The 24618-nt window shown below is 39.2% G+C and overlaps 1 protein-coding gene across 1 annotated transcript in view; it reads right to left on the bottom strand.

Moving 5' to 3' along the window:
- The window catches only part of LOC5566570 (sorting nexin-27), a 52322-nt gene extending 29224 nt beyond the window's left edge, over positions 1 to 23098 (bottom strand). Inside the window, exon 1 of the mRNA XM_001650909.2 lies at positions 22144 to 23098. Coding sequence (XP_001650959.1) covers positions 22144 to 22394 — 251 coding nt within the window. The 5' untranslated portion in view covers positions 22395 to 23098. The remainder of the gene's footprint in view (positions 1 to 22143) is intronic.
- Positions 23099 to 24618: the final 1520 nt, after the last annotated feature.

Raw genomic sequence — 24618 nt, 5'->3', positions numbered from 1 at the left:
TCATTAGAGATTGAATTTGTGTTTTCTCTTTAAGTAGCCATAAGTAAACATGGTTCGCAATTATCATAGAAAAACATAACGTGCTGATAATTCAAGAAACACTATACTCAGGCGTTAAAAGCGATTAGAAATCATGAAAATTCTCTAAAAGATGTTGCCAAACATTACAATATCAATATGTCTACCTCGGGCAGCCAATTAAAAGGAAGACGTTGACTGAAAAGTTGCAATATTAGAGAACACACGGAAATCTCGTGGAATGTCTATGTAAACCTAGTTCAAAACATAAAAATGGGGTATAGGTCTATCCACATAAAAAAAAACCCTAAATACGTTATTGAAGGATTCCGTTTGATTTCTCCCGAAGACTTATCCGACGTCATATCCGACTTTCTCAAAAACAAATAACGAGCGGTGGAAATTCTACAGAGGAGAAATGCAATTGCTGTCCTATAATGTAAGACCTAACATTGGAAATGTTGCAGTTATAATGTTGTCAAATCATTTCAACTAACATAACTGAACAGAAGAAAATTGAAGTGAAAAGAATAACATTTTCTTTGTTTACATGTTACTTATGTTATTGTTCATTGGGAAGCCTTAACAAGTGTTAAAGCTAATAGAAATCGTGAATATAACTGTTTGTTTTTGAATTTATTGTTCAAAACGGTAAACTTTTCAGTATGGAGACATTTTTCAAAAACTTTTTTCTGTATTTTTTTCTTAAATTTTTCATAAAAATCGATTTCAGCATGCTGCTTATATATGGTGGGAGTCAAGCTGAAAAATATACACAACCTCATTTGTCTCAATTTAAAGTCCCTAGAATTGGAAGAATCTAAACTATGCGAATTCCATTACCCACTTGCCCCACGGTACCTTATGTGTTTTCAAATTCAAAGGATTTTTTGCCGTTAAAAATCTTTATACTTTTTGATCACATTAGAACATCATTCCATTTTTTTAAATATAGATTTTCAAATATTCGAAAATATTAGCAATACCATTGCAGTTACATATAAGATTAAATAGAGTAGAGTATTCAATCTAATCACTGGAGAACTTTGTAAATTCCACAACTGTTTGCTTTAGGATGTTGAGTAGTACAGAATTAAGCGAAGCATATGCCACTTTTTTATTTTGTTTTCATACTAAATGTTCAAATTCGGAGAGCTTGTTCTAAGTTATTTAGGAATTATTTCAAAGGAACCCACACCATAGATTATTGGTTTAAATTCCGAAAGATTTTCGGACAGACATGTGTTAAAGATTTATTGGAAAATCCAATAGATCAACACTAAACAACTAAGAACTATGGCCTAAATTATTTTTAGACTAAGTCGTCGATTTTTTTTAGATAAATCAATTCAAATTGTTGGTAAGTAATCACTACAAATGGCATGGTGAAAATAACGTTCCAGTATTTATTTTCAGTCGGGAGAATATCTAAATGTTGACTATAGTTCTACAAAAGAGAAAAGATCAATAGCCAAACGATATCTCGCCATAAGAACATTTCGACATAGAATTTGCATAAGGGCTTATCTGCATTCATCGATTTTTCTTCCTTCATCATTGCTCTGTTTGTATTATTGCAGAAAACTGGTTTACTTTTAGTAACATGTTTTTGTTCTGTAAGAGAAATAATCACTTTATCTAATTTCCTTGTTCATATTGAAATATAAAAGATTTATTTTGGCGAAGTTATGAACAAAAAAAAAAGAATCGATGACGATAAACCGCTCATATCAAATGAGCTTTTATGAAGAAAGAACAGTAAATCGTTGTTCCTCTATGAAGCTTATCAAAAAATGACACAGCTACCCAAGTATACCTAACCAAGCGGTTATCAAGAATAAGAATCTCCAAAAATCCACCATACAGAAAAAAAATAATAATAATAAAATGTGGACTTCGTGGCCTTGCGGTTAGCGGCGTCAGTCGTCTAGGCATATTGTGCCACGGGGTGTGGGTTCGATTCCCGCTCCAGTCGGTGAAAACTTTTCGTCAAACTTAAAATTCATCGCTAGGCTACTGGGTGTTTCATGTTGTCCGTTGCCTAATGTTTGTGATCATTCAGTCTGTGCAGCCTATGTGCTGAAGACGGTGTAAATTGTCTTTTCTTTTTTTTAAACGGCCAAGGCAGCAGTAAGCCTCCTAGATCTCCAAAGAAAATAGACCGAAAATCGTTTTAGATTAGCTTTCCACCAACCGTTTAGAATCTGCTAAGAAATAAAACAATCCGCCAAGATTCTTACATAAAACCTACTCTACTACTTAATTTTTAAATAGTTTTCCAAAGCACTTTTAATTGCCTGGTCAATTATCGCCTAGATTCCCGTTATGATTACTGAAATGATCTCATCAAGAATTTGCCATGAGTCTTAATAGAAATCTATCAAGCATAGAACCTTGTCAGGAATCCTCAAGTGCCCCTTAAGATTTTTTTATATCAATAATATTTCATAAGATCTCCTTTGAATTTGCCGCAAGAAATCTTAAAACCATTTCACAAAAAATCGATATCAATTGCTAGAAAAAAAATGCAAAAAATCTCTCCAAGGAACCAACGATTTTTGTATACTAGAAATCGTTAACTATTCCTTTAGCGTCTTACCAAAAGTTATTCATATTGCGAAGTTTGAGTTGTCAAACAGTCGTGTATCTTGTGTCAATATTTTTTTTCAGTTTTGTCCACGGAATAAATGTTTTTCCCGGTGTGCAAGCATGGGAAAATTCACTCACTCACCCGAACGCTACCGATAAAATATCTGCAAAGTATCTGCTGCCACCGAATGTTCAATGACTGCCGAACGCTACTAGGGTGAGCGCAATCCCGACGAATCGCGAACGATTGCGATAAACCGAAAATGAAAAGATATGCGGAGCGGAGAGAGCACCTATCCTCTCTTAAATTGGAGACACGAAAGAACGCGTTCGCCATTCGATCACTGAAAGCTTCCTGCGAAATGTACAGATTTTGCGTTCACTGAAACATTTCGCCTTGTGTATTACCAGTCAGTGAACGCTCTTCAGCTCTCAAATACGAATGCCACTCGTGCGGAATCGGAATGTAAAGAATCATTCGCAACAGCAATCGGATGCCTTCGGCACAAGGAGTCGGTAGTGAATCATTCTGTTGCCGTTTTTGTCTAACTTGTCGCTCGGCGAACAAGAAGAAAGCGCATTGGAAATTGAAACACTCAGCTTGGTCGGAGAAACGGCAATCTCGCTCTTGACCGCTTGTGGATGTGAGCGAGAGAAATGCAATATTCGAGTGAATGTTTCCCATGCTTGCCGGTGTGTTCTACAATTTCCCGGGTATTTCCCGTATTTTTCCCGGCCAAATGGAATTCCCGTGTTTTTCCCGCTTTTCCCGGATTTCCCGGATGGGTGGACACCCTGCATTTTACGCGCAGCTCGAACGCGAGTACGACAGCTGCCCAAGCCACGACGTCAAAATCATCATAGGAGATCTAAACGCTCAGGTTGGCCAGGAGGAGGAATTCAGACCGACGATTGAAAAGTTCAGCGCCCACCGGCTGACGAACGAAAACGGCCTACGACTAATTGATTTTGCCGCTTCCAAAAATATGGCCATTCGTAGCTCCTACTTCCAGCACAGCTTTCCGTACCGATACACCTGGAGATCACCACAGCAGACAGAATCGCAAATCGACCACGTTCTGATTGATGGTCGGCACTTCTCCGACATTATCGACGTCAGGACCTATCGTGGCGCTAACATCGACTCTGACCACTATCTGGTGATGGTCAAACTGCGCCCAAAACTCTCCGTCGTTAACAACGTACGGTACCGACGGCCGCCCCGATATGACCTAGAGCGGCTCAAGCAACCGGATATCGCAGCGGCATACGCGCAGCTACTCGAGGCTGCATTACCGGAAGAGGGTGAGCTGGACGAAGCCCCTCTTGAGGACTGCTGGAGAACAGTAAAAGCAGCCATCAACGATGCAGCTGAGAGCAACGTCGGGTACGTAGGACGGAGTCGACGGAACGATTGGTTCGACGAGCAGTGCCAGGAGGTTTTGAAGGAGAAGAATGCAGCGCGGGCGGTCATGCTGCAGCAAGGGACCCGGCAGAACGTGGAACGCTATAAGCGGAAACGGCAACAGCAGACCCGCCTCTTTCGGGAGAAAAAACGCCGCCTGGAGGAGACGGAGTGCGAGGAGATGGAACAGCTGTGCCGGTCTCAGGAAACGCGTAGGTTCTATCAGAAGCTCAACGCATCCCGCAACGGCTTCGTGCCGCGAGCCGAGATGTGCAGGGATAAGGATGGGAGCATTCTGACGGACGAGCGTGAGGTGATCGAAAGGTGGAAGCAGCACTTCGACGAGCAGCTGAATGGTGCTGAGAGCACAGGCAATGAAGGACGGGACAACGGAGGAAATGCCTTCGTCAGTACTGCGGAAGATGGAAACCAACCAGCCCCCACTTTGAGGGAGGTTAAAGATGCCATTCACCAGCTCAAGAACAATAAAGCTGCTGGTAAGGATGGTATCGGAGCTGAACTCATAAAGATGGGTCCGGAAAGGCTGGCCATTTGTCTGCACCGGCTGATAGGCACAATCTGGGAAACAGAACAGTTACCGAAGGAGTGGAAGGAAGGGGTAATCTGCCCTATCTACAAGAAAGGCGACAAGTTAGATTGTGAGAACTTTCGAGCGATCTCCATTCTAAATGCGGCCTACAAAGTATTATCGCAGATCATCTTCCGTCGTCTGTCACCTGTAGTAAACGAGTTCGTGGGAAGTTATCAAGCCGGCTTCGTTGACGGCCGATCGACAACGGACCAGATCTTTACTGTACGGCAAATCCTCCAAAAATGTCGTGAATACCAGGTCCCAACGCATCACCTTTTCATCGATTTCAAGGCGGCATACGACAGTATCGACCGCGTAGAGCTATGGAAAATCATGGACGAGAACAGCTTTCCCGGGAAGCTCACGAGACAGATAAGAGCGACGATGGAAGGTGTGCAAAATTGTGTGAAGGTTTCAGGCGAACACTCCAGTTCTTTTGGATCCCACCGGGGACTACGACAAGGTGATGGACTTTCGTGTCTGTTGTTCAATATTGCGCTAGAAGGTGTTATGCGGAGAGCCGGGCTTAACAGCCGGGGTACGATTTTTACGAGATCCAATCAATTTGTTTGCTTCGCGGATGATATGGACATCGTCGGCCGAACATTTGAAAAGATGGCAGACCTGTACACCCGCCTGAAACGCGAGGCAGCAAAAGTTGGACTGGTGGTGAATGCGGCCAAGACAAAGTACATGCTAGCTGGTGGGGCCGAGCGCGACAGGGTTCGCCTAGGTAGCAGTGTTACGATAGACGGGGATACGTTCGAGGTGGTCGACGAGTTCGTCTACCTTGGATCCTTGCTGACGGCTGACAATAACGTTAGCCGTGAAATACGGAGGCGCATCATCAGTGGAAGTCGGGCCTACTATGGCCTCCAGAAGAAGCTGCGGTCAAAAAAGATTCACGCCCGCACCAAATGTACCATGTACAAAACACTCATAAGGCCGGTAGTCCTTTACGGGCATGAAACGTGGACGATGCTCGAGGAGGACTTGCAAGCACTTGGAGTCTTCGAACGTCGGGTGCTTAGGACGATCTTCGGCGGTGTGCAGGAGAACGGTGTGTGGTGGCGAAGGATGAACCACGAGCTCGCCCAATTCTACGGCGAACCCAGTATCCAGAAGGTGGCCAAAGCTGGAAGGATACGATGGGCAGGGCATGTTGCAAGAATGCCGGACAGCAACCCTGCAAAGATGGTTTCGCTTCGGATCCGGTTGGTACAAGAAGGCGTGGAGAGCAGCGAGCTAGGTGGGCGGATCAAGTGCGTATCGATTTGGCGAGCGTGGGGCAGAACCGAGGATGGAGAGATGCGGCCACGAACCGAGTATTGTGGCGTGAAATTGTTGATACAGTGTTATCTGTGTAGATGTTAACTAAATAAATGAAATGAAAATGATGAGGTAACTCAGATGCGCAAATATTGAATAATATTGGTCCCAAAATGCTGCCTTGAGAAACACTAGTTCTTACAGGAAGTCTTTCAGTTGGATTTCTGATAATTAACCTGAAGTGCACGATTTGACAGATAACTTTGAATTATTCTAACAATGTTTGTTGGAAAATTGAAGTTTTTTATTTTTACGATTAAACCTTCATGCCAAACACTGTCGAACGCTTTTTCTAAGTTTAAAAGAGCAATACCAGTAGAATAGCCTTCAGATTTGTTGGAACGAACTAAATTTGTTACACGTAAAAGTTGATTAGTGGTAGAATGTCCATCGCGGAATCCAAACTATGCATTGGCAAAAATTGAATTTTCATTGATGTGGACCATCATTATTAAAAAAAAATACTGATGGAGGAAAGTAAACTGATGGGACGACAGCTATAAGCTTCTACATGATTTTTATCTGGTTTAAAATTGGTACAACCATTTGTCAGTAACAATTGAAAACATTTGTTAAATATATCAACTAAGAATGATAAACGACTTTCTGGAAGTTTCTTGATGAAGATGTAGAAAATTCCATCGTCGCCAGGAGCTTTCATATTTTTAAATTTTTTTTGTAACAGTTCTCACTACTTGGCATTCTTCCAGAGATTCCTTCAAAGGTTCCTTTACAAATTATTCAGGATCTTCTCCACTTCCTTCAAAGATCAATCCAAAAAAATCCTCAAATAATTTATTTAGTAATTATTCATGGCTTACTCCAATGCTGCCTCCAAGAATTCCTCCAGATATTGCTATAACAATTTCTCCAAAGAGTCTTTCAGGAATTTCTCTAGAAGTTAACTCCAAGGATTTCATCACGCGTTACACAGGAATCATCACAAACTCTTTAACCTTTCGGTCGTCGTGCAAATTTTTGGAACGCGAGTAGTCGCGCGTTGTACTTTGCACAACACCCTTGGTTTTGCGAATATCTCAGGAGTCTGACCACTTAGAAAGATGACGTCTTTGGCAAAGTTGTTCGGTAACTCAAGGACTATCATTATTCGAGCTAGTTGATTCAAAATTTTGCCACCAGGCGACGCTAGTGAGCATAAAACATTCGTTTCGCAAATATCTTAGGAGCTTGATCACTTAGAAAAATGGCATCTTCGGCAGAGCTGTTCAGTAGCTTAAACTATTTTTTGTTTAATCTTTAAAGTTCGAGAGTTTGTAAAATAAAGATAGTCCCTTAGCTTCTGAACACCTTTGCCGAAGGTGCCTCTCAAAAAAGTCAAGATCCTGCAGTATCCGCAAAACAAAAATTTCATGCTCATTAGCGCCACCTGATGGCAAAATTTTGAATCAACTAGCTCGAAGAATTATGGTTCTTAACTTACTAAACAACATTGCCGAAAACGCCAACCTTCTAAATGGTCAGGATCCTGAAATATTTGCAAAATAAAAGTAAAACTGCCATGCCCACTAGTGCTACCTAGCGGTCAAAGTCCGAATTGAATGAGGTAGCATCAGATAGCGCTTCACCTCCAGAACAACTTTACTAAAGATCCTAAGTTTCTATATTCTCTGGATTTTGAGATATACCGATTTCAAACTGTGGTTTACTCGAACCGTATATAGTGCGTTCATTATTATGGGACTCCATGCACATTTGTTGATTTTACCGTATTATAAAGGGCCATACTGTGAATAAAAACTGTCGAGTATTGTTCTTAAGAAGATTCTTGAGGAATACATTTTGGTTTGGTGTCGATAGATATCTTTGTTACAAAATGATAGCATATAAATCACAACTGTTGTACAAAGTACAACAGCGCGACAGCCCGAAGGTTAAAATCAGTGCTGTTTAATGTCAAAATTTTGGAAAAATTAAAATGCTTTAATTACTTTCCCAGTCGAAATATAGCATCAGAAAATATTGCCAATCGATAGTAATTAGGAAAAAGTCACTCGGAAAAACATTTTCCCATGACTTTTTCCACATGGAAGGATGATATTTGCAATATTCAAATGTCAAAGTCACGTGATATTCATGACATTTAACAGCCCTGGATACTTCTCAAGAGATTCCTCAAGAAAATCATCACCAGAAATTCCCTCGAAGATTTCACCAGGACTTATTTCAGAGCTCCCTTCTAGAAGTCCTCCTTGAATTCCGCAAGGAGTTGCTTCAGAAATTCCACCAGGAATTTCTTCAGCGATTCTCTTTACTAATTATCCACAAATTCCTCCACAGGATTGATACAAAAAAATCTCGTGGGCTTTCTCCAATGCTTCCTTCAAGAATTCCACAAAAAAATCCTCCAAAGATTTAATTAAGAATTCCTATTGTGAAACATCAGTAACTTCTAAACAGATTCTATCAGGATTTTTATCCTGCGATTCCACCAGGAATTCCTCTAGATGTGTTCAAAGAGATTGCTCAAGAAATCACTTCCAAGAAATTAATGAAGGAATTCAACCAAATTCCACCCAAGAATTTCCACCAGGAATTGCTCCTATCAAAAATCTTCCAGTGATTTCCCTAGTAATTCCTCCACAGATTCCTCCAGAAAACCCTTCACCGTTTTTATCAAGGAATTCGTCGGAAATTCCTGCAGAAATACATGCAGAGATTTACTCCAGGAACTCTACCCAGAATTTCTCCAAGAATTCATCAAGGAGTTCCTCCATAGATTGCACCAAGAATTCCCTCAAGGATTCAACCAGGAATTACCTTAGAGAATCCTTTAGAAACTCCTTCAGGGATTGCTTTCGAAGTTCTTCCAGAAATATATTAAGGATTTTTTCCAAGGAATTCTATGAGTATTTCTCTGGTGATTCCTTTGGATTTCTCAAGAAATTACTCAATGGATTTTTTCAGGAATTTAAAAAAATATGTTTCTTCTGAGATTTAACCAGAACGCATTCAGGGAATTGTTTTGTTTGATCATCTGAGTAAATATCAGTTAATTCCCTGTAGGTATTTCTGATAATCCTGAGGGAATTCTTAGAAAAACCTTTGAAGTATTTTATGGAAGAACTTCTGGCGAAGCTCTGGTAGATTTTTTTGGTGGGAATTCTAGCAAAACATTGGTGAGATTCCCAATGTTAACCCTAGAAGAACTCCAGGTGAAATTCCTAAAAACTTTTTTCTCGAAAAATTACTGTTGAAATAATTCGAGAAAGTACTTGTGAAGTCTCTGAAAGAATTACTGGTGGAATCTTTATAGGAAATATTGGTCAAAACCCATAGGAAATTTGTTATGGGATCATTGGAGTTCATCTTGGCGGAATCCACGGAAGAACCTCTGGTGGAATTCTCAGAGGAATCCCTGAAGGAATTCCTATTTTGAATCCCAGAAGGAACTCCTGATAGAGTCACTGGGGGATATACTGGTGGATTCTTAAATTGATTGTGAAACCGCTGGAGGTAAAACCTCCAGAAACTCCTTGAAAAAATCCGGTTGAATTCATTGAGGAATTCCAGGATTGATTCCTAAAGAAATTCCGAGATGGGGATTCGATGAATTCCGCGAGGATTCCTTTGAGAAACTCCGGAAGAAATCTCTGGAGTAAATCGGGTGATCCTTGTTGAGTAAATCCGGTGATCCTTGTAAGAAATTTCTGATAAAATTCCCGGAGTAATTCCTGATAATTCTCGAGAATACCTGGAGGTATTCCGGGAGGAATTCCTTGAGGCATTTCGTGAGGCATCTCTTGATCCCTCTTTAGGAATTCCGGGAAGATTCATTTGAAGAGCTCCTAGATTGAATCTTTAGAAAATATCCTGATAGAATCCCTAGAACTACAGATGGTATCGCAGAAGGTGTTCATGATGGAATCCCAGGAGGATGAAATCTTAGAAGTATTTCTAATGGAACTGCTGAACAACTTTGCCGAAGACACCAACCTTCTAGCTCATCAGGATCTTGAGATATAGAAGATTTAAAAAAATGTAAATAAAAAAAATGGCGCCACATAGCAGAGAAATTATCAACTAATTTTGTTATTGCCAGATAGTCTGCTGAACAACTCTGCCGAAGACACCAACCTTCTAGCTCATCTGGATTTTGAGATATCCGTTGATTGGACGATGTGGACAATTTTGGTACGCCAAGAGAATCCGGAATAACTCCGGAACCACGTGGACCATATTCCCAAGTTTCGTAGACCATAAACTAGAAGAGTTTTTCGAGAAGTTCTGAAAATTTCAACAAAATCCATCGAGAAATAAAAAAGTTATGCACATTTTAGTGTGTCTTTTTGCATATGAAAAGTATGTTAGCTGGATGAAGGTTAAAGGAAGATCGCTGTAGAATATTCCGCAAAGAGTCCGTGAGAACTTTCTTGAACGATTCCTTTTCAGCAGCAAATCAGCCTGCAAACTTCCCATTAAATGTTAATACCCATCACGTGAAAAAAAACATCAAAATAATGTAATCACACAACTTTAAATGGAAAATAACGACCATCGTTTTTAAAATTTTCAAAACCGGATTTTGCTCAATATTGAAGAAATGTTCAACAAAATCTATAATATAGCTAGTGCATCTGAAATGCCATGATAGATTTTTATGAGAATTGCTTTAAGGCTAAGTAGCCCGTCATTCGTTTAAGCAACAGTGATGTTTTTTCAGCTTGCATTTCAAAGTGATAAAACTCAGTATTGATAGTATATATTGACTTGAAAAAGTATCACTATACGCGCTGACATGCATAAAGTATGCTGATACTTTTTCAGCTGTGCCAGTGCAAAACCAACTGATTTTCTTTGATTCGAAATCGTGAGATGAATTAGCAACAATCATCCACGATGCGAACAAATTTCAATGACGGCCTACTTCGCTTTAACCCTCTAATACCCAACCCCGCCTTTAGACGGGGTACACTTTGGAATTTTGTGTATTTTTTCGTAACTCGGAAATCAAAATTATTTTCTTTTGGCTTAAACCTTGACTCATAACACGCATGTAAGAAAAGTTTTTTATGAATTTTGAAACTTTTTTGTATTTTTGAAAATTGTTTGAAAAATTGTATTCTTATTCTTAGGTTATAACAAATGCCCGGGGTAAAATATAAAAGGTATGATTTTTTATATTACACGTTAAATTAACGTGTAATATAAAAAATCATACCTTTTATATTTTTCTACGATCGACCTATCACAAAAGAAGAGCCTGGGGGTATCAAAATAATTTGAAACCTGTTTTTCCGTTAGTTACACGGAAAATAAAATACGCTCCGAAAAAAAATTTGAAAATTTAATATTTTTAAAAGTACCGCAAAAATTTAAATTTTTATTATTGCCAAAAATCAACAACCAGAAAAGGCTTCAAGAAAAAATGAAAAAAGCTAGAGATGTTCAGAAATAAAAATTAAAAAAATCAAAAACCAAAAATCAAAAATTCACGAATAAAAAAAAATAATTGCCCAGACCGTGTTTAGAACGATTTTAGATAACGAAAAATAATATTTAAATCAAAAATAAAAATTTGGGTATTAGAGGGTTAAATTTGAATGAAAAAGCTGGTTTTTGTTTTTTGATGATTGCTGCTGAATGAACGATGGATTCTTACGCCTTAAGATCTACTCAAATCAATGGATTTTATTGAAGTTAGACAGGGTGTCTACTCGTTTATAGAAATCAAACTCCCTGATATTTTCAGGTTTTGCCACGGTTCAAAAAATAATTCTTCTCATTCCTTGCTGTGCGCTTGAACAAGACAGTTCAGTCTTTGGCAGTCGGTAGTTTTTTTTTTTTTTTTTTGGTTTTTTCTCCCACCGCTCGAGTGGGTTTTTACCAGTGCAGTTTACTTCTGTAGTGCTATAGACCGCGCGCCGTGAAGGAAGCGAACCAGATTGGCAAAGGTCAACTGGTATCGTGCCACCATTTGATTAATATTATCACCATCATCCCCCGGTGATTGGTTCCCCGCATACATCAGTGTAGCAGACCAGCAGCGGTCATCGAACGGGAACGGATAAGTATCAATTTGTATACCTACTCCACATCTATTGAATTGCTTTCGCATCTCCGAACAAACAGTGTTGAGTTCAAGGTTGTTTGTTGTTTCTCCTCTGTCTCTCTCCCGGTGCAATTTCGGCCGTATAGGGGAGTTGGGTACAAAATAGCCCACTGATTGGTTAAGTTTTTTTCTCGATTTTTATTTTTTTTTTGTTAATTTAGGCTGATACAAATATTAAATTTCTTTTATGTCCGAGACCACTTGGAAGGTACGAGGGGGGGGGATAAAAATAAATAAGGAACAAAAAAATAAAAATTAAAAAAAAAGTTATTTTTTCGAATTTTTATTTTTAATGATAGTTGTTAAATTGTTTTTAATCGTCCTCTGGATGATTATTTTACTTGTTTTTTACTTTGTAAATTGAAAAAACCTAACTGATGTCAAAAAAATCATGAATCTTTTTTTTTTCTCCCCTTCAAAATTTTCGGATTTTCGAAGGGGGGGGTGACATAAAAGAAAATTAATATTTGTATCAGCCTTATTTTGCCTACTTAGGGGAGGTGTGTACAAAATAGTCCACTGATAGGTTAATTTTTTTTTCTGCATTTTTTTTGTTTTTTTTTTTATTATTATTTTTTTTTATTATTTGGTTGCGGTTGAATTCTTTTCCGCATGGACGAATCGGATGGAGGCGATACGCCTCCTAAAGATCTCGTTGCTCGAACGCGGTTTTATCAACCGTCTTCGGCTGGGCCTTGGGTTGTCTATTTCCGGCGCAAAAATAAGATTTTGAATGTGCTCTCGATCTCTAGAGAGCTGACGCGTAAATATCCTGGGACCGTTATTCACCAAGTGAAGCAATCCAAGCTGCGTGTAACTGCACCTAGTTACAAAGCAGCGAATGAGATTGCTCAGCATGAGGCTTTTACTGTGGAGTACTTTATCTACATACCCGCCAGAGAGGTCGAGGTGGAAGGGAAAATTATCGACGCGAGTCTGACATGTGAAGACATTAAGACTGGCAAAGGCATTTTTGAGAACCGGTCCATTCCTGATGTGGCTATACTGGATTGTAAACAATTGCAATCAGTTTCCATGGAAGGAAATAAGAAAGTGTTTTCGCCGTCAGCCTCGTTTCGTGTAACTTTTCCTGGTTCCGTTCTCCCGAAATTTGTTTGCATCGATAGTGTTTTTTACCCAGTGCGCCTATACGTGCCGAAGGTATTTAATTGTACCAACTGCAAACAGCTTGGTCATAGTGCTAGCTTTTGCGACAACAAGCCCCGTTGTGGCAAATGCAACCAAGCTCACTTGGAAGATGCTTGCACACAGGAAGCTGTAAAATGCAGCTACTGTCGTGAGGATCTTCATGACTTGCAGAAGTGCCCGGCATACAAAAGGCGCATTCGAAATGAGAGTCGCTCCATTGTGAAGCGCTCCAAGAAGACATATGCGGAAATGGTAAAATCTTTAAAAAAATCCGCAGAAGAGTCTTCATCAGCCATCCCAGTTGGTAACTCTTTTCAAGAGTTGTCTTCCGATGAAGCGAACGACGACGAAACCGATGGGGGAGATTCTTCGGAGGTACACGCACCCGGTAAAAGAAAGTCTCCATCTTCTCCGGGACTGCGCCGTAAGGTATTGAAATCTTCCCTCAGAAGTTTGCCTAATCCCAAAGGAGGTGGGGCAAATTTAAAAATCCCGAAGAAACAGGTCTTTGATGCTTCCGTTCCGTGTTGCAGCAAAGATCTGCCGCCCCCGCCTCCACCGACTAAATACACTTCGAAAAGAAGCTCTAGACAAGATAGCAAGAAAAAAGCTACTGAAGTCCCTCGCTCTTCCTCGAAAACCCCCCGGGCTAAGCGAGGACTGTTAACTTTTACGGCCCTTGTGGATCGCATATGTAATGCTCTCGGAGTTTCAGACTCATTCAGAGGCATACTCGACCTTTTTCTCCCCGCAATAGAAGAGTATCTCAGGGAATTAACTATTTCGTGGCCCCTCCTTGCTTCGATCATATCTTTCGATGGCTAATTCATCAAGTGAGGTACAAGATATGATAACTGTGCTACAGTGGAACTGTCATAGTCTAAAACCTAAATTAGACACATTTAAGTTTTTGCTTCACAATTCCGATTGTGATATATTTGCACTCTGTGAAACATGGCTTTCTTCTGAAGATGATCTTAACTTCTACGATTTTAACATTATACGCCAGGATCGAGATGATAATTACGGGGGTGTGCTTTTAGGGATCAAAAAGTGCCATTCATTCTACAGAATCCCCATCCCGACTCATCCAGGCATAGAAATCGTTGCTTGCCAAATAAACGTAAAGGGTAAAGATCTTTGCGTAGCTTCTGTTTACATTCCTCCAAGAGTTTCAATAAACCGCCGTCTTCTTTGGAATGCAGTCTCCATGCTCTCATCTCCAGTTTTAATACTGGGTGATATGAACTCACATGGTACTGGATGGGGCGAATCTTATGACGATTATAGAGCGGCTATTTTCTATGACTTATGCGACGATTTCAACTTGAACATTTTGAACACAGGTGAAGCGACACGTATTTCATCCGACGGCAAAGAAAGCCGCATTGACCTATCTTTGGGTTCAAGTTCACTATCATTCGATTGCATGTGGAAGGTGATTGATGACCCCCATGGTAGTGATCACTTGCCCATAATAACCTCTATCAGAAATAATCTTGAAAGGTCAGAACAGTCAATTCAGGTTCCTTTTGACCTCACTAGGAATATCGATTGGCAAAAATTTGCATCAGCGGTAACTTTCGGAATCGAATCATTCAACTCCCTCCCACCGTTGGATGAGTATCGATTCCTAACAGAATTGATTTATAAAAGTGCATTAGAATCCCAAAAACAACGAGTTCCAAGTGCATCCTTCAAAAGACGACCAGGCACGCCTGGTTGGGATGATGAATGCACTCAGTTGTATCGAGAAAAATCTAATGCCTTCAAAGCTTTTCGTAGATATGGTACCTCAGAACTTTATTTAGAGTACTCGAAGCTCGAAAAAAGACTGAAGAATCTTATTAAAGCGAAGAAGCGTAGCTATTGGCGACGTTTTATCGATGGCCTCTCACGAGAAACTTCAATGACGACGCTTTGGAGAGTGGCTCGCAACATGCGAAACCGCTCATCCTCAAATGAGAGTGACGAATACTCCAACCGATGGATATTCAACTTCGCAAAAAAGGTCTGTCCTGACTCAGTTCCAGCTCATCCGCCTTTTTGGGAAACTCCAAGAGACGATTCTTTGGACAGACCATTCACTATGCTGGAATTTTCTATGGCTCTTCTTTCATCAAACAACTCCTCTCCGGGACGCGATATGATTAAGTTCAATCTTCTTAAAAATCTCCCCGATATCGCTAAAAGACGGTTACTTGACCTGTTCAACTCATTCATGGAGCACAACATTGTTCCACCTGAATGGAGACAGGTCAAAGTAATAGCAATTCAAAAGCCTGGGAAACCAGCGTCTGATCATAATTCATACCGCCCGATCGCTATGTTATCATGTTTAAGGAAATTGTTCGAAAAAATGATCCTATCGCGACTCGACCACTGGGTCGAATCAAACAACATGCTTTCCAGTACACAATTTGGCTTTCGCAAGGGCAAAGGAACAAACGATTGTCTAGCGTTGCTTTCATCAGATATTCAACTAGCCTTTGCGGACAAGGAGCAATTGGCTTCGGTTTTCTTGGATATTAAGGGCGCTTTTGATTCAGTTTCCATAGAAATATTGTCAGAAAATTTGCACAATAGTGGACTACCTGGAATATTGAATAATTTCTTGTACAATCTGTTGTCAGAAAAACACATGAGCTTCACTCTCGGTCAACTGACAACTTCCAGAATTAGCTATATGGGCCTTCCCCAAGGCTCATGTCTGAGTCCCTTGCTTTATAATTTTTATGTTAAAGATATTGACAACTGTTTGGAAGAACCATGCACGCTAAGACAACTTGCAGATGATGCTGTGGTTTCTATGAAGGGCCCACGAGCGGAAATCTTGCAAAGACCATTGCAAAATTCCCTTGATAATCTATCCACTTGGGCTAGAAATTTAGGGATCGAGTTTGCTCCGCAAAAAACTCAACTGGTCGTATTTTCAAGGAAGCGGAACCCTGCCCAACTAAAGCTTAAGCTTTTGGGAACAGACATCGACCAGTCTTTGACTTCAAAATACCTTGGGGTCTGGTTTGATTCAAAAGGCACTTGGCGAACTCATATTAGGTATTTAACGGAAAAATGTCAACAAAGGATCAATTTTCTACGAACAATTACCGGAACATGGTGGGGTGCTCACCCGGAAGACCTCATAAAACTCTATAAAACAACCATTCTCTCTGTTCTAGAGTATGGCTCTTTCTGTTTTCTCTCAGCAGCAAACTGCCACTTGATTAAATTGGAACGAATTCAATATCGTTGTTTGCGTATCGCCTTAGGGTGTATGCACTCAACACATAATGCGAGCCTAGAGGTTCTGGCAGGGGTTTTACCGCTACAGAACCGATTCTGGGAGCTCTCGCTAAGAATACTTATTAAGTGTGGAGTGAGCAACACACTCGTCATCGAAAACTTTGAAGAATTGCTCAAACTGAACACTCAGTCAAAATTCATGAGAGTTTATCTCTACTACATGTCATCTGACATTAGCCTTCCATGTTATAACCCTCCACGTGTACGCTTCACCAATGACAGTTCCTCTGTTGAATATGATGTGTCCATGAAACAAGCTATTCATGGAATTCCAGATCAACTTCGATGTATAACTATTCCACGTATTTTCAACGCAAAGTTCCAGAATGTTGATTCCTACAGGAGATATTTCACTGACGGGTCTCGTATAAATGGATCCACTGGTTTCGGTGTCTTCAATGAAAATTCTTCCGCCTTCCGAAAACTTCAGGAACCTTGCACGGTTTATGTTGCTGAGCTGGCAGCAATCAACTTCGCTTTGGGGATGATCTCAAACATGCCCGCAGACCACTTCTTCATCTTTTCGGATAGTCTCAGTTCAATCGAGGCACTCCGATCGATGAAACCCGTAAAGCATGCATCTTACTTTCTTACAAAAATAAGAGAGCAGATGTGTGCACTGGTCGAAAGATCATACAAGATTACCTTTGTATGGGTCCCCTCACATTGCCTAATTTATGGCAATGAGAAGGCGGACTCTCTCGCAAAGGTGGGCGCTGAGGAAGGTGAGATTTATGATAGACGAATTTCACACGATGATTTTTTTCATTTAGTACGTCAAAGTTCTCTTCGCGGTTGGCAAAGCGATTGGCTAAATGGCCAACTGGGACGGTGGTTACATTCCATAATTCCTAGAGTTTCCTTGCGAGCCTGGTGGAAAGGTTTGGACATAAGTCGAGATTTCATTCGCGTGATGTCAAGACTTATGTCCAACCATTACTCGCTAGATGCACATCTCCACAGGATTAACCTCGCGCTGAGCAATATTTGTAATAGGTGTGGTTCCGGTTATGATGACATCGATCACGTAGTTTGGCAGTGCCCGGATATGGACGCCTCCAGAGCGCAACTTTTGGATACCCTTGCGGCCCGAGGTAGACAACCCTATGTTCCAGTTAGAGATGTGTTGGGCACCCGCGATCTTATTTATATGGTCGCAATTTACGATTTTCTTCGCTCGTCTTGTATAAAAGTTTAATTCTCTTGTGTTCTCTTCCCCAGTTTTTTTTTTGTGTTTTGTCCACTTTGTGTTGGATTGAGGATCCGGCAGTCGAATACCGGCAAGAAATCGCTACCAACGCCATGAAACGAGAATCAAGATGCCACGTTATACCTCCCGGATGAGCTGCTGAGAACCCTGATTCCAATCCCTACCAAGTCCTTCCTTCAAAAATTGTGACCACTAACCTCGAGCTGCCACGAGTACCCTGGCTCCATCCCATATTAATGTTGAAAAAGCCAATTAATTGTATGTAATAAAAATACAAAAAATGAATTTCGGCTCAGTAAAGCGTTAAACGCATTTGAGCCTCAAATAAACGAACTAGATAAAAAAAAAAAAAAAATAATTCTAGGTTTTAGAAATTCTCCAAAATACATAAATGATTGACGAATAATCAATTTTAGATGACTAAAAATTTATTTTCAAACATATCTTTGAAAAAAAATCATCTAACAATAAATTTTAAAGTATTTTCCCCTTAAATAAAAAAAAACTATCTGTTTTGTTCTAAACGTGTGAACAACACAGGAAAAAAATAAAAAAAATATGGGTGATTTTTATTTAATTTCCACAAAAAAGAAAAACCAGAATGTTTATCAAATGATCTGAAAGTGCCTTTACAGGGTGTCGACTCAATTTTGAAAACAAAATTCCCTGACTTTCCCTGACCTTCCAGTCTTTTTCCAGGAAAATTCTAGATAACTGAATTGGTTAAATTGAAGTAGGCTTTGTACAAGAAGATACATACCCAAAGATTTGCACGATGTATTGTTTATGTTATAGGTCGAACGTACAAACTGAGGAAAAGTTCAACTTTACTGAAATATACCTGTCAGATAACATTCTAGAGCGCTTATTCTAGTTGATATGATAAAACTGAGCAATTGAGTATCTATTACTTTCCAAATTTGATAATTCGTATGAACAAAGATGTACTCAGCTACTGAACTACCTCAGTAATTTCACAAATTTCAGGCATAAACGACAATTTTGGACTTCTTCCTGCCTAAACATTATTATATTTTTTTATATAATACGCAACACTATTACGATCATCCATCATGCTTTTTAGTGGAAGAAAGTTATGCTAAAATTTGGCCATTTTTCCCAGGTAAAAAGCTAGCCATTGCCAAAGAACTTTCTTGGAGAAGTGCTTCAAGGAGTTCCACATCGATGTCTAACAAATTCCTATCAAAATTCTTAAACATATTTTTCCAGATATTTCTCCGTAAACTCTTTTAGGATTTACTCTAGAAGCTCCTCATCTCCATGATTCTTCCAAATTGTTAGAGAATTTCTTTCAGTCTTGAGTTTCTCCAAGAATAACAGTTGGAATTCGTAGAATTCAGGATTTTTCAGGAATCACATAGATGTTTTTCCAAAAATGTTTTCATTCTTTTTCTTATGGTACTTTCAATAATTGTTAACGATGTTTCGTTACAGGTAATTTGTTGTTAGTTATTTTTTTAGGATTCCGGTATGAATTACGTAGGTTTTCTCCCCGAGGGATTTATCTAAATATTCTTAACTGAATGCATTAAAGGATTGAATAATGCGCTAATAACAAGTTTACTGATGTTACTCTTGAATTTGTCGTGCCTTCAGAAATGGTCCGAGGTATTCCTCTAACAACTTTTGCAAGAGTATCTCCAAGTAATCTCACCAAACGCCAATAGATTATCGAGGAGATTCTTTCATAGAACATTCCTGAAATTTCTGCTTTTCATTGATGTTTTGGATTCCCTGATAAAAATCAAGGATTTTCGAGAGGTATCTTCAGAATTTCTGGAGAATTTCCTGAGTATTGGGAAAAAACTCGGCATATCTTTAAGAAAGCTCCTGGAAAAATCAGGAAATATTCTGTCCATACCCTTATATCTGAAACATAGGCATTTTTGGACCAAATTTTTCATTTATTTTTTCATGCTTCAACCGAAAAAATGTACCATCATCAGGAGCAAAATCAAGAGAACCAAACAGCGATCAGAGCTGAAAAAAATTATCGATTGAGCGCCACCAGCGACTAATCAAAATCTTTTTTTTTTAATAAATGATTGTTTGATTCACCAGATTTGTGCTCTTGAAATTTTGAGATACGGCTTTTATTCATCTTCACTTAAATACTAGAATCCTTATTGGTTTTTCTCTATAAATAGTTTCACCAGTTTCACTTGGATAGCTAACTTGTAAAGATTGACATGATTGGATGGAGTTAATTCCCTTTTTTTTAAGATTTTGAGCAAAATGCGCGAAACTAGGCAATGAGTTGGTCTAGGAAACTTTAGAACAAAATATGTTAACAACAATCCACGCCAATTTCGAAGTAGTTGTTCGTAGAGAACTGTTAAAAAGCAAACAATTTTGAGTATAACACCTTGGACAGATAACCTGATACATATACCATGGTACAAGTCGTCAAGAAAATTATTCCAAGGCTATCCTGAATGAAGACAATTATCAGCATGGAACTCATTTCAAGATAATTTAACCATGGTACGTATACCACAAATGTGTCATAAGTATGTATAAATATATGCAATAAAGTACAGTTTACTCTAATGAGCATAATAGCATTTTCTCAATGGTGAACTGCTATTTTAAGAGATTAATTGCACATTGTTTCGATATTTCGTATTGATAGTGAACATCATGATTATTAACATATTGCTGACTTTTTTTGTTGTAGTATTGATATTTTTTCCCTGACCTCAAATGAAATTCCCTGATTTTCCCTGACTTTCCAGGTCAAAAATAGAATTCCCTGACATTCCCTGACTTTCCAGGTTTTTCCAGGTAGTCGACACCCTGCTTTAATCATGAAGTCAAATATAAAAACAATCTATTCAATCTTAAGGAAAAAAAATCCCGTAAAATGGAATTCAGATTTTTGAAACATCAGCGAAGTATCCAGAATATTTCTCGGAGAGCATTTGATATTTTTCTTAGATGAAGTCTTGGGGAAATCAGCGACTGATCATCTTGAAAATAAGAATTTTAGAGACCTTGAAAACAACAAAAAAAAAACAATAGAGTCCTAAAGCCCTGTCTCAATTTTAGTCCCAAACGCTATTTTTAAATAGTTTTCGTTGGTTAAGGTCCATTTTTGGGAATATTTTGTGTTCCGTGTCCCTTCCGAAATGTCAGATAGGAACAACTCCAGAGTTAAAACTAAAACCCCTGTGGCATTTTTGTCGACAAAGTGAACATCAAACATGATCAAAAGTGTCAAGGTTCATACTTGGAACCATTTTCAAAATGAGAGACGGCTTGAACGATCCCGAGCATTCGTTGTTCCACGACATTCAACTTCCATGAGAAAGAGTGTACTTATAGCGGGAACTATCGTATGGAACCAACTTCCGCTGTCGGTGAAACAACAGCCATCCATTACCTGCTTCAGGGCAGCACTCAGAAATAGACAGCCATAAAAAATATTGTAGCTTCAATCCTTGTTATTTTTTTCCATTGAACACTTCCTTGTCCTAGAAATAAGGCTACCTTAAAGTTAAAGTTAAAGTTAGGTAAACCGAAAGAACCCAAATTTGGCTTATTCCATTGAACTTCGACTCTGGGTCGGTGCGTCTATTTCTGTTTTTGACAACATTGCTGTTGTGAGAGAGGCCAAATAACCCAACCGTGGGTAAAAACTAAATGCAGTTTACCAAAATTTGAGTTTAATAAGTTCTTTAAACTCAAATTTTGGTAAACTGTATGATCTGATTTCTCCGTGTACAGTAATTTCAGATGAAACTTGTGTGAGTTCAAAGTATGCCTTAATAAATTTCTCCAAGGATCTCTGAAAGAACTTCTACATTATTGATATTTTTTCCTAGAATTGAAAGCTAAGATGACTATAAAAATACAATCTGTGAATAATGTGCTACAAGACGTTTTGAAGAAATTTTTTGATGAAATTCGGACAGAATCCATGGAAAAACTATTTATGAATAGTCGAAGCAACAATTGTAATAATTGCTGTAATACATTCTGGTGTGGAACCTCGAATAAAGTTTTGAAGAATACATGGAGGTTTCGAAATATTATTTGAATTGTTTCAGAGAAATGTTAGAACCGCAATAATAATATTTTGATGAAATGCTGAAGAAACTATAGCCTCATAACTCACAATTTTACCAGCCTATTCTTCGGTTGCTGACTTCGCCAATATAATGCAGAAATAAAAAACCTGCTCCGCAGCAAAACCTGCTCGTGGCAAAAAAATAATACACAAACCAGCGTACCTAACAAAGAAAGAACTCAACCAGATTCTCGCCTAATGGGGGTTAGTCTCAGAATCAGGTTCGCACGACCAGGAGGAGAATGGCAAGCGAGCAAGAACCTATCCGACCTATGAATTCAGACTAGACTGTCGTCGACGTGCTCTATCGGATACAGAACGACACTTTAATCTAATTAGTGCCAGATCAAGGACACATACACGGTACAAAGCAAGCAGCACTACTTACACTTCCAGAATCCGGTCGCCCTTTTTGATGCCGGCTAGCTCAGCGGCTCCATTATCCAATACGGCACTAACATGCTGCAGCGGAGCATACAATTCCCCGTTGATCGACCGCAACTGGCCACCCTCGCTGACTTGGCCCCGGACATTGAATCCGAAACCGGTTTCCGTCTTGTGGATCGTCACCACTCGGGGCCCGTTTGCATCCTTGATACCGTTGCGGGCTGGGGCACCCGGTCCACCAGTGGTCGCCATCCGCCAAGATCCAACAAAATTCCTCCACTGAGTTCTCGCCTCAGATCTCAGGCACCCCCACCCACCACTTTTATTTCCTAGCACACAGGGTAGAGATTTTCACCTTTGAATAATTTTACATTCGCCAATAAAATTTGTAACCACCCATCAATGTTGCACTTCACACTCAACGCTCCAAAAAAAAGGGGGAGCTTCGCCCAACAGAGCACAACTACTTTTTCTTCACTCTTCGCCGTTATTGATTGGTGATTTTTTATTCCTTTCTCCTGCTACCTTTTTCTCTGCTAGTCGATTCTGGCCAGCAGCAGCAATGAATAATACGACGCACACAAAAAAAAAACTAGTATTCACACACAGGCATTTTGTTCCCTCTTTCAGGATGCACGTCACGACACAAGCTGATCCAGATTTTCTTCAAGATTCCACAATGAACCACCCTCTTGGTGAATCTTGGCGAAAAAGATGTTGAATGAAAACCCGAAGCTGGTTGCTTCCACCGTATGGGACAATCGAAGAGCGCACTCCACTGTTCTAAACTCACGGCCCGATGAACCTCATTTCCTGGGTTCTTTTGCGCTTCCGACGAAAGTGGTAAAAGAACTGACTGACCGAAAAATTATCGAAGAAACAAAAAAGGCTCTTGCACAAAACTTGTAGGTAGCAGTTGCTTCGCGAAGAAGACTGTCTGCCAGAATCTGTTTGTTTGACGTTTGGCTGTTTGACAAATGAAAAACAGTGCACTGTTTCTCGTCTAAAATCTTTTAGACCACTGCGATGGAATACCCTTTCCTGCCGTTTCAAATTAGAAGTTGAATCACCGACAAATCGACGTACAGGTTCGCTTATTTTTCTTAGCAAGAGGTTCTCATTTCGATTACTAGCTCCATCTGTTCAGCGAAGTCGACTCAAAAGAACACAAAAAATTATGCCACGTACAGAGGCTCATGGTGATGGTGATGATATCGATGTTGAAGATTGAGAAAAATATAAGGGGGCGTCCACAAATGACGTAGCATTTTTTCACTGATTTTTTACACCCCCCTCCCCACTCGTAGCATTTTGTCACAAATGCTGATACCCCCCCTTGGAAAATACGTAGCATATCAAGCACCCCCCCCCCCCCTTAATTTTTTTTAATTTGTTTTTCTCAGCGATTGAGCAAGAACGAAACATTAAAATCCAGAATTTCAAATTTCGATATTAATTACTGACTGAAACGCCAAGATAATCTGACGAATGATAGTTAGAAATTTAATTTGGTTAAATTTGCTTTATAGTACTTTTGATATTGTTAAAACAAGTACGGATTGATAAATCTAACAGCAATGAGTAAGGATTTAAAATATTTTAAAATATATTTAACAAATTTTTTGTCTATTAGAGGTTTTTTTTATTTTTTGTGGTTGAGAAACAGATTTCAGTGAATATGATCAACAAAATACCAAAATTTGTAAGGATCATCGTAATTATTAGCTAAACGCAAATCCATTCAGCAAACTAGATAGAGAAAAATTTACAATTGTTATATTTGAAATTAGCGATTTTTATACAACCAACTTTATTAATATTTCAACTTAACTTCATCATCGTCACCTATACTTACACAAATTGAAGACAAATAAGTTCAAGTACACCATCCTTATTGGGAGAATTTGTAAAGAAATAATGGATTAAATTTGTAATGAACCATCTAAAAGAAAATAAAATGTACGAAAATCCTGAAAATAATGGTAACAGAGCATTCTGGTAGTTCTGGGAAGATTATCCAGATTATTATTATCAAGGCTGTTCCATCAAGATCATTGATATATCAAAACGAATTGTTGAGTTGACTGAGTGCAGATCTCCTGTAACACTTAAATATCTTGTTTTTCTATAATGACGTTAATATTTACCTAAATGAGGAGTTTTTCCACTTTAATTGAACTTCTTCTGGGGAGTAGTGTGCGGTCTTCCAATAGTGGTTATCACGCCCAATGGTATGGGTGCCCTAGTGTAGATGTAGTTGTGAACCTTAAAGGAAAACAATATGCACTCTGTTTCGAAAAACACCCAGAATCCAGGTGTAAATGTTTCAGATTGGGTAATATTTCCATATGCATTTTGATAAGCCTGGAAAGCGTGTGCAAGTTTCTTTTAAGGAAAACAAAAACAAACTGTGTATGACGAGCGTATGCTAGTCTACGTGTGTTCAAATGTCACTAAGCTCTATTCCATGGCGTGC

This window comes from Aedes aegypti, chromosome 3, assembly GCF_002204515.2.
Source record: "Aedes aegypti strain LVP_AGWG chromosome 3, AaegL5.0 Primary Assembly, whole genome shotgun sequence".
NCBI classification, from domain to species: Eukaryota; Metazoa; Arthropoda; class Insecta; order Diptera; family Culicidae; genus Aedes; species Aedes aegypti.
Note: the sequence above shows the minus strand (reverse complement) of the source record. Positions and strands in the feature narration are given on the sequence as shown.